Source organism: Montipora foliosa, chromosome 3, assembly GCF_036669935.1.
Source record: "Montipora foliosa isolate CH-2021 chromosome 3, ASM3666993v2, whole genome shotgun sequence".
NCBI lineage: Eukaryota > Metazoa > Cnidaria > Anthozoa > Scleractinia > Acroporidae > Montipora > Montipora foliosa.
In genome coordinates this window covers 16,662,187-16,672,747 of record NC_090871.1, presented here as the reverse complement: position 1 = coordinate 16,672,747, position 10,561 = coordinate 16,662,187, and the positions used below count along the sequence as shown (strand labels likewise).

Genomic DNA, 10,561 nt, shown 5'->3' with positions numbered 1-10,561 from the left:
CACCGTGCTTGTAATGGTAAATGGATGGCAAAGGGGCAATTTCGGATTTAAAATGATCATTTTCCGCGACAGGAACAACACTTTCTTAACCGAGCAGAGTTATCATGATTGCACTTAAAAGCTCTTGAACAGCAAAAGCAGCCTTTCATGCCTCTCTTCAGATGGCCGGCGTGAAACCCCGCCATCTCCGAAGTTGCAATGTTTGCCATGGCGCAGTATGAGATGCGCGATGCAAAACAAGGGAATCACGTTAAAAGAAGTAGAACAAATTTCGATTTATTTAACAGCTCGTCCAAGGGGGAAATTTGCTTGCTGTTCTTCCTACTGGTTTTGGGAAAAGCCCCATTTCCTACGAAAAACAATGCGTGCCTATTAATTTAATTGTTAGTCAAAAGTATTGAGAACGATCAAATCAAGGAAGCCTTTAACGGGGATTTCGGCCCATCGGCTGGCTAGCAAACAGACAAAATGAATGATTCAATCTTACGAGATCCTTGTGTTTTGCACCGTTGTGGAGCTCCTGTAGTGTATTTTTAATGCCGACGCTTTGGGATTTCGACAGAGCCATGACATTGCTGCGGAAGCAAGTGCGACACACTATTTGTAGCTGTTCCTTTAATTTTAACATCACTTTCTTGAAAACACAAGCGCCAAGAACAAGGTGTTAAACCACCGAACAGAAAATTGTCTTGGAAAACGCAGTAACTTCGGCGGGTTTGTTGGACAACAACATTCATTCGGATTTCAGGTACTCTGAGATTTATTAAAAGTACTTTTGTACTCAGCATTTGAAATATTTGCCTTACCAAACATTAAAATCTTATAGTCGCGGGAAATTTTTTCGAGAACATTTCCATAGTTGGACTTGGAGGCCGAGTTCGGGTAAAGTATCTGTTTTCTAATATTGGTCGATATTATCGTTATTTTTCTTGTCAAATTGTTTTAGCTTCTCTTGCCCAAAGTTCATTTTCGCTATTAGGAAAGACCAAACATTTTCTTGGTCAATTTATGACAGCCAGTGACACGCATGACGGGTCAAGTGGGCGGTTTTCAATCTGCAAGCGTTTCCTTCTTGTCTCACCCCACTTTTCGCGTGGCCAAAACATTAAAAGCCTTTATGTCCAATCGCCCCACCCCCACACCGAAACGCTTGCTACCCAAGCTGCGAGTCTTGTCGAAGACTTGTCTTCTGTATCTTTTCAGTTTTTTACGATTTTTGCGATTTTTCGCAAAACTCGCAAATTTCGCAGCTGCTTGCAAACCGGGACACAATTCTACGCAGTTTTTACATTTGCTCAAACATGACACCACGATATTTTGTTCCAGAATGAAGTTCGCACTCTCTTATCTTTGCGATTTTTTGCAAAAATCGTTAAAATCACTTAAATCGCGAGTCTTATCGGCGACTTGTTTTCCCTACCTTTTCAGGTTTTTACGATTTTTGCGATTTTTCGCAAATTTCGCAATTTTCGCAGTTGCATGCAAACCTGGACATATCTCTGCTAAGGCATCACTTTGGAATTTGTCTGTGCTTCTTTTTTGTTGGCTCTTGCTCCTACAATTTAGTTTAAAATACAACATTGTTTTTCACTCGATCATCGCGCCTTATTAAAAACGAGAAATAAATATACATCGATCTCCTCTTCTCTCATAAAAGACATTCTTTTGTTTCACGCTTCAGAAAGGAGAAATACTTAGAACTAGGAAAACGACTGCATATACTTTCTTAAAATCATCTTTCTAACTTTGTATCCTTTCTTTTCAGGTTGCCTTTTCGACAACCATATTAGCGACTGAGCTTTCCACTGAAGTCTCCATCTAACGTTGAAAGTAAGTTTTCTCGACATAATTCAAAGCTTGTGCGCTTACTAAATCAAGTTGCACATACCTCTTGTTGTTGCTTTTTTCTTTTCTGGATGAGTCGAGTAGCTTAATATATTGTGTTTATGTAGAGTGTGCCTTGCCTTTTGGAGCAGTTTTTGGTAGAAGACCTTAGCAATTACATCCAGTGCGCCCTCATGCGCCCAGAAATATAATCCCTCTGAAATTCCAATGCGCCCTGATACTGTAGCTAAGAAACAGCTGAAGAAACTAAACTGCCCCTGGGTATTAAAACTCACTGAAACGTAACATATACCTACCAGTAAAGTGCCGACGAGGAAAAATGACGGCATGGTGAGCCGGGTTTACGGAATCCATAAAAAAGTTCTTGATTCTCAAAGTTTGGAAATGATAAAGTAAGTTCTTGGAAACGATGTAACGTATAGCCTTCGATTAATAATGCGACTGTCTTTTAACAATTAAAATAGTAATATTTAATAATTATACGCTAAAGGCGAGACGGTGAATTAAAACTGAGACAAAGCCGAGCCTGAGGTGAATGATTGTTTTAGTATAATTACATACTTAGGAGATTATTTTAAAAATATCATGCATTTTCTTTAAAGTAATTAATTTCTTCGTCTGTCTACTCAACAAAACGTCTTGCGGCCATTTTGACGAAATCGCTTAGGTGATTAACCCGTAATAATCACTTTAAGTGCAACCAATCAGCGCAGAGAATTTTCAATAAACAAATGTAATTACCGAGACGTACGAGACGTAGTCTAGGTAAATACTCCCCAATATTCACTGAGCTTGAGGCGAATAATTGTTTTAGTAGAATTTTCAGCGGTGAATATCAAGAAAGTGCAAAAACTCACGAAAAGTACTTGCTTAGCTGAGCAACCGCACCTCCAAAATGTTATATTCGCTTGGTAGTGCGGTGAATACAACATCGAATTCTTATACTCAACACTGAAAATTATACTAACTTTAATTGTTCGTAAGGGAGAAAGGCAACAGAAACGAAGTATTTAGGTAAGATGTCTATAGGGGGTAGTTTCTAAAGAAACTGTGGTGCTGCGTCGGTGGGGAAGTAATACACAAAATTTGGTTTGATCAACGCAGTTCATAATTAAAAATTGAGGCGCAGCCAGGATGAGACATATTAAAATACAATAAAAACGTTCTCTAGCTAAAAGTTTTAAAAAGGAACATAAGCTTTCGGCTGTCGATTTACATCCTTCCACGGATAAAACATAAAATGTAAATTGGTGAAATATATGCAAAAAAGGCGAGATAAAAATAATACGAAGAACATAGTAAAAGTATGAAATAAAGTGGCTATTGTTTAAGAAGAAAGCTATACTGATTAGGAATCGGCTCAGAATTATTGTCAGCATGCTTGGTAGCAGAAGTGTGCCAAGCCTCTAAAGTTTTTTTAATACGAAAAGAGCCTTTGTCGATACCATATGAACTCGAGAATGATTAAAATCAATGCGATGACCGAATGACCATTCATGTTTCGCAATGTTTGACCATTAGCACATGTTTTTACATTCCTAATATGTTCTTTCTTGCGCTGCGGGTTTCAAAGCAACGGTCGGTTTCACCAACATAACACCAATCACTGAGAATCGGCACAGGGTATTTTGTAATTCACGTTGGGTTGGTGTTCAGAATAGGTGGTTTCAACTCTTGTTGCAAAGTCTTGAGGGGCTTATTTACAACTCGAATCAGTGTCGTGCCTTCGAAGAATTCTTGTTAGCGGTTGCGTAACACCATTGACGAAAGGAATGACAGCAAAACCATTAGGGTTCTTTTGAGGCGCAACCCAATTAAAAAACATGCAGACCAATTCTTTAGGCGAAGGGATGGCATGTGTGGGTGGTTTGGAAAATTTCCGCTTTAAAATATTGGAAATAACATAGGAGGGATAGTTGTTGGCTCGTAGAGCATCAATGACGTGTTTTTCCCTTGCGGTGTACTTGGGAGTTTAATTGCGCGGTGTAGGAGGGTCTCAGCTGTGCTGATCTTGTGGCGTTTGTCATGATGAGAAGAAAAGTCTAAATATCTGTCCGTGTGAGTTGCTTTGCGGTAAACATTTTCTTTAAAATAATTAATTTCTTCGTCTGTCTACTCAACAAAACGTCTTGCGGCCATCTTGACGAAATCGCTTAGGTGATTACCCCGTAATAATCACTTCAAGTGCAACCAATCAGCGCAGAGAATTTTCAATAAACAAATGTAATTACCGAGAACGTACGAGACGTAGTCTAGGTAAATACTCCCCAATATTCACTGAGCTTGAGGCGACTAATTGTTTTAGTAGAATTTTCCGCGGTGAATATCAAGAAAGTGAAAAAACTCACGAAAAGTACTTGCTTAGCTGAGCAACCCCACCTCCAAAATGTTATATTCGCTTGGTAGTGCGGTGAATACAACATCGAATTCTTATATTCAACACTGAAAATTATACTAACTTTAATTGTTCGTAAGGGAGAAAGGCAACAGAAACGAAGTATTTAGGTAAGATGTCTATAGGGGGTAGTTTCTAAAGAAATTGTGGTGGTGCGTCGGTGGGGTAGTAATACACAAAATTTGGTTTGATCAACGCAGTTCATAATTAAAAATTGAGGCGCAGCCAGGATGAGACATATTAAAATACAATAAAAACGTTCTCTGGCTAAAAGTTTTAAAAAGGAGTATAAGCTTTCGGCGGTCGATCTACAGCCTTCCACGGACAAAACATAAAATGTAAATTGGTGAAATAAATGCACAAAAGGCGAGATAAAAATAATACGAAGAAGCAAAAGTATGAAATAAGGTGGCTATTGTTTAAAAAGAATGCTATACTGATTAGGAATCGGCTTAGAATTATTGTCAGCATGCTTGGTAGCAGAAGTGTGCCAAGCCTCTAAAGTTTTTCTAATACGAAAAGAGCCTTTGTCGATACCATATGAACTCGAGAATGATTAAAATCAATGAGGTGACCGAATGACCATTCATGTTTCGCAATGTTTGACCATTAGCACATGTTTTTACATTCCTAATATGTTCTTTCTTGCGGGTTTCAAAGCAACGGCCGGTTTCACCAACATAACACCAATCACTGCGAATTGGCACAGGGTATTTTGTAATTCACGTTGGGTTGGTGTGCAGAATAGGTGGTCTGAATTCTTGTTGCAAAGTCTTGAGGGGCTTATTTACAACTCGAATCAGTGTCGTGCCTTCGAAGAATTCTTGTTAGCGGTTGCGTAACACCATTGATGAAAGGAATGACAGCAAAACCATTAGGGTTCTCTTGAGGCGCAACCCATTTAAAAAACATGCAAACCAATTCTTTAGGCGAAGGGATGGCATGTGTGGGTGGAAAATTTCCGCTTTAAGATATTGGAAATAACATAGGAGGGATAGTTGTTGGCGCGTAGAGCATCGATGACTTGTTTGATCTCGATATTTTTCCCTTGCGGTGTACTTGGGAGTTTAATTGCGCGGTGTAGGCGTTTGTCATGGTGAGAAGAAAAGTCTAAATATCTCTCCGTTTGAGTTGCTTTGCGGTAAACATCAATAGTGATCATGTTATCCTTGCGAGAAACCAAAGTATCCAGGAAGGCGATCTGTCGGTCAGATTCCTCCTCAATAGGAAATGAGATGTGTGGATCGATGGGATTAAATGTAGTATGAAAAGAGTTAACAGCATCTCTTTTGATGATACAATAGCTGTCATCCACGTAGCGTTTCCATACTTTAGGTTGTACTTTAGACGTGTTAATGGCCACTTCTTCCATCGCTTCCATGCACAACTTCGCGACCACAGGGCTGACGGGGCTACCCTTCGCGCAACCATGGATCTGTTTGCATATCATATCATCATAAATAAAGTAATCGTTAGATAAGATAAAGTTCAACAGTGAAATGATTTCATTGCTGTCTAAACTCGTTCGTGAAGAAAGTGAATCGTCCTTAAGTAGTTTGTTGCTTATGTAATCACAGGCTTTGTCCGCGGAAATAGTTGTAAATAGTGATACCACATCGAAGGATAGCATAAGTTCGTCATCCTGGATGTCATCATTGAAGATTTCTTCAGCAAACTTGGCAGAGTTAGGAACAGAGAAACCATTACTGTTTTGTAGAGGTGACAAGGTGTCGGTAAGAAACTTAGAAGTATTGTAGAAAGCTGAGCCAATGGATGAAACAATGGTTCTAATAGGATTTCCTTGTTTGTGATGTTTGATTGATGACTGGTGGTATGGCATCAGTGGAGTGAAGTTTGCGGTAAGTGGAATTGCTGATGTAGTACTGATTCTTCAGGACGAGAAGCCTTTTGTTGAGTTCACGTTTAATCCTCTTGAAGGGGGATTTGCGGACTAGTTCATAGGTGTTACGGTCGCTAAGTAAAGAGTCCATTTACTGAATCACATTTATCCAGGACAACGAAGCAGTTTCCTTTATCAGCTTTCATTAAAATCCTGGTCTCGTCTTTTTTAAATCTTGAAGGGTCTTTCTTTCATCAGCACTGAGGTTCTTATGGGAAGGAGGTCGTGCTTTGAGAAGGATCGTAGCCGTAGAGTTACGAATAAAATTCTTCGATTCTTTTGGTAGATGGTGAATCGCGGCTTCTACTTCAGCAACAATGTTCTTGTGTGTTTCTGAACGATCTTTTCTAAAAAAGGGTCCTAAATTTGCTCCAACTCCTAACCAACTCCCACAAAAGAATATTGTTGCTGATGAAAGAAAGGCCCCTCAAGATTTAAAAAAAGACGAGACCAGGATTTTAATGAAAGCTGATAAAGGAAACTGCTTCGTAGTCCTGGATAAATGTGATTCAGTACAACAGCAAAATGGACTCTTTACTTAGCAACCGTAACACCTATGAACTAGTCCTCAAATCCCCCTTCAAGAGGATTGAACGTGAACTCAAAAGGCTTCTCGTCCTGAAGAATCAATATAACATCAGCAATTCCACTTACCGCAAACTTCACTCCACTGATGCCATACCACCAGCCATTCGTGGATCAATCAAACATCACAAACAAGGAAATACCAGCGCACCGGTGGCTCAGTTGGTTGAGCACCGGGCTGTTACGCGGGAGGTCGTGAGTTCAATTCCGGCCGGACCAACACTCAGGGTCTTTAAACAACTGAGAAGAAAGTGCTGCCTTTGTAATTACATTTGCAAATGGTTAGACTCTCTAGTCTTCTCGTATAAGGACGATAAGCCGAAGGTCCCGTCTCACAGCTCTTCAATGTTCATAATCTGTGGGACGTAAAAGAACCCACACCCTTGTCGCAAAGAGTGGGGCATGTAGTTCCCGGTGTTGTGGTCTGTCTTTTGTGATGTATCATGGTTGGGAGGGTAAATGCTCGGAGATATTAGCTACACCAAGCTACTCTAAAAATCGGAGGGTAAATAAAGATATACGATATGATGATATATGATATGATATGAAATCCTGTTAGAACCATTGTTTCATCCATTGGCTCAGCTTTCTACAGTACTTCTAAGTTTCTTACCGACATCTTGTCACCTCTACAAAACAGTAATGGTTTCTCTGTTTCTAACTCTGCCAAGTTTGCTGAACAAATCTCCAATGATGACATCCAGGATGACAAACTTATGCTATCCTTAGATGTAGTATCACTATTTACAGCTATTTCCACGGACAAAGCCTGTGATTACATAAGCAACAAACTACTTAAGGACGATTCACTTTCTTCACGAACGAGTTTAGACAGTAATGAAATCATTTCACTGTTGAACTTTATCTTATCTAACGATTACTTTATTTATGATGATAAGATATGCAAACAGATCCATGGTTGCGCGAAGGGTAGCCCCGTCACTGAGCCCTGTGGTGGCGACGTTGTGCGTGGAAGCGATGGAAGAAGTGGCCATTGACAAGTCTAAAGTACAAGCTAAAAAAGTATGGAAACGCTACGTGGATGACAGCTATTGTATCATCAAAAGAGATGCTGTTAACTCTTTTCATACTACATTTGATCCCATCGATCCACACATCTCATTTCCTATTGAGGAGGAATCTGACCGACAGATCGCCTTCCTGGATACTTTGGTTTCTCCCAAGGATAACACGATCACTATTGATGTTTACCGCAAAGCAACTCACACGGAGAGATATTTAGACTTTTCTTCTCACCATGACAAACGCCACAGTGATCAGCACATCTGAGACCCTCCTACACCGCGCAATTAAACTCCCAAATACACCACAAGGGAAAAATATCGAGATCAACCAACGTCATTGATGCTCTATGAGCCAACAACTATCCCTCCTATCATTATTTCCAATATCGAAAATTTTCCAAACCACCCACACATGCCATCCCTTCGCCTGAAGAATTGTTTTGCATGTTTTTTAAATGGGTTGCCCCTCAAGAGAACCCTAATGGTTTGCTGTCCTTCCTTTCATCAATGGTGTTACGCAACCGCTAACAAGAATTCTTCGAAGGCACGACATTCGAGTTGTAAATAAGCCCCTCAAGACTTTGCAACAAGAATTCATTCTCCTAAATTCAGACAACCTATTGAACACCAACCCAACGTGAATTACAAAATACCCTGTGCCGATTGTGATTGGTGTTATGTAGGTGAAACCGGCCGTTGCTTTGAAACCCGCAAGAGAGAACATATTAGGAATGTAAAAACATGTACTAATGGGTAAAACATTGATTTTAATCATTCTCGAGTTATCGACAATGGCTTATTTCGTATTAGAAAAACTTTGGAGGCTTGGCACACTTCTGCTACCAAGCATGCTGACGATAATTCTAAGCCGATTCCTAATCAGTATAGCATTATTTTTAAACAATAGCCACCTTTTTTAATACTTTTAGTTTGTTCTTCTTATTATTTTTATCTCGCCTTTTTTCCATATATTTACCAATTTACATTTCATGTTTTATCCGTGGAAGGCTGTAGATCGATGTTCCTTATATCCACGAGTTTTGGTGAGGTTCTTTATGCAACTATATCACTCCTGCATTTAGAAGCAAGAAACGGAAGAATTAAAGAAATGACTTTCTTCGAAGGTGAAGCAAAATATTCTGAACAAGTACAGATTAATTGTGCACCGCCTTTCACTGACCAACGCGAAGACTTTAAGGGCCGATTTACACGGTACGACTTTGTCGCATGCGACAACGGCTTACGACAGGCCCACGACATGATTTACGACTGTTGTGTACGTCAGAAAAAATGTCGTAGCATTTTAAAACATGCTTTAAAACGCTGCGACAATCGTATGTCATGTCGTAGGCCTGTCGCGAGCTTGTCGCATGCGACAAAATCGTATCGTGTAAATCGGCCCTAATACATGTAGAAATGGAATCGACCGACACATAGTGAGAAGACGGTGCTTGTTCATCCCCTAAGCTCACGGGGGATAAATAAATTCCATTTTGGAAGGTGACTGCCATTTGGAGAGTAACATCAAAGCTATCAAAGTATACCAATGTTTATCAAAGCTATCACGAAGTTTTGCAAGCTATGAGTCATCAAAGCCACATGAATACAACTTGAACAACATCCGTGACATGAAACACAGTGACAACCAAGCAATCCATGCTTCCAGACACTAGTACTTGTGTGATGGACCATAATGAAGAACTGTCGAAAGACTCGGTCACTGATTATGTAACGAAAACTGATGAGAAATCCGTACCAATCTCCTGCGATAGAGCAAGGGCTGAGGCAGTACATGCTCCCCGGGACAGAGAACCTTCCAGGATTAATTCCTCACAAGCAAACGTCGAGCTTGTTTCAGAAAGACAAGGTAATTAGAAGGTTTATGGTGCATTGTTTAAATAAGGACGTACCGAGCTCGTCTGAGTTGAGAAAGTGTTTATCTCTTGCTTTTGGAAAATATTATATCTCTATACCTAGACCGCAACTCAGACATGACAATCTTCCAGAGTAAAGGCAAAGGTACACCTTATTTAACGTCGGAAGTTCCTTTACTCTCTAGAGAGTATTCTCCAAGGAAGCCGACGGTGCGCTCATTTTACCCCCACGTTTCATCAGTGCTTCATTTTAAGGTATTTAAAGCTACGTAGGCTACACTGAAAGAAAAGAAGTCTAAACAAGGATGTGAGACCCGGGGATCGAACTCGGGACCTCTTGCACCAAGGCCGCGCACTAACCAACTGTGCCACCCTTGTTAGGAGATCCCAATTGTCATTTTTATCTTATTATCCGCAGGACTGCTAAACACAAAAAAAGACTTGTCAGTCCTATTGTGTATTCAAGATCAATCCGCTACTACGCAGTCGACAAAATTGAACCAACAAAATGAGAATTATTGTCTATCAAGAGAAAAGGTATTGATATCAGGAGACATTGAATCAAACCCAGGCCCTGCTGCTCATCGAACGAGTACACATACAGCACATAGAATGGTAAGAAATCCTTCTATAGGACTGTTGCAGGCTCGATTAGCTCAAAAGGGGTTGAAGGTACTAGAATGTTCCTGAGATGGTTCATGCTTCTTTTCTTCTGTTGGCCACCAGTTATGCAATGATCCTTCCTATCACATGAATGAAATACTGCTGGAGTTGAATCCATCAGAAACAACCGTCAAAAATTTATTGGACCCATTACAGAGCAATTGTGTGTTTGTTTTCACAGCAACATACATGGTGCCATGCACTTATTGTGCAAGCAGTTTGCAATGTATTAAATGTTACTATACGTATAAATGAATCCATTGAGGGGTGGGCA

The 10,561-nt window shown here is 40.1% G+C and overlaps 2 protein-coding genes across 2 annotated transcripts; one reads left to right on the top strand and one right to left on the bottom strand.

Moving 5' to 3' along the window:
• Positions 1–5,165: 5,165 nt before the first annotated feature.
• LOC137995316 (uncharacterized) lies at positions 5,166–6,080 on the bottom strand. The gene has a single exon (XM_068840889.1). It carries the CDS (start codon positions 6,078–6,080, stop codon positions 5,166–5,168), a length of 915 nt encoding a protein of 304 aa, XP_068696990.1.
• Positions 6,081–7,640: 1,560 nt separating this feature from the next.
• LOC137995315 (uncharacterized) lies at positions 7,641–8,015 on the top strand. The gene has a single exon (XM_068840888.1). The coding sequence runs from the start codon at positions 7,641–7,643 to the stop codon at positions 8,013–8,015; it is 375 nt and encodes a 124-aa protein (XP_068696989.1).
• Positions 8,016–10,561: the final 2,546 nt, after the last annotated feature.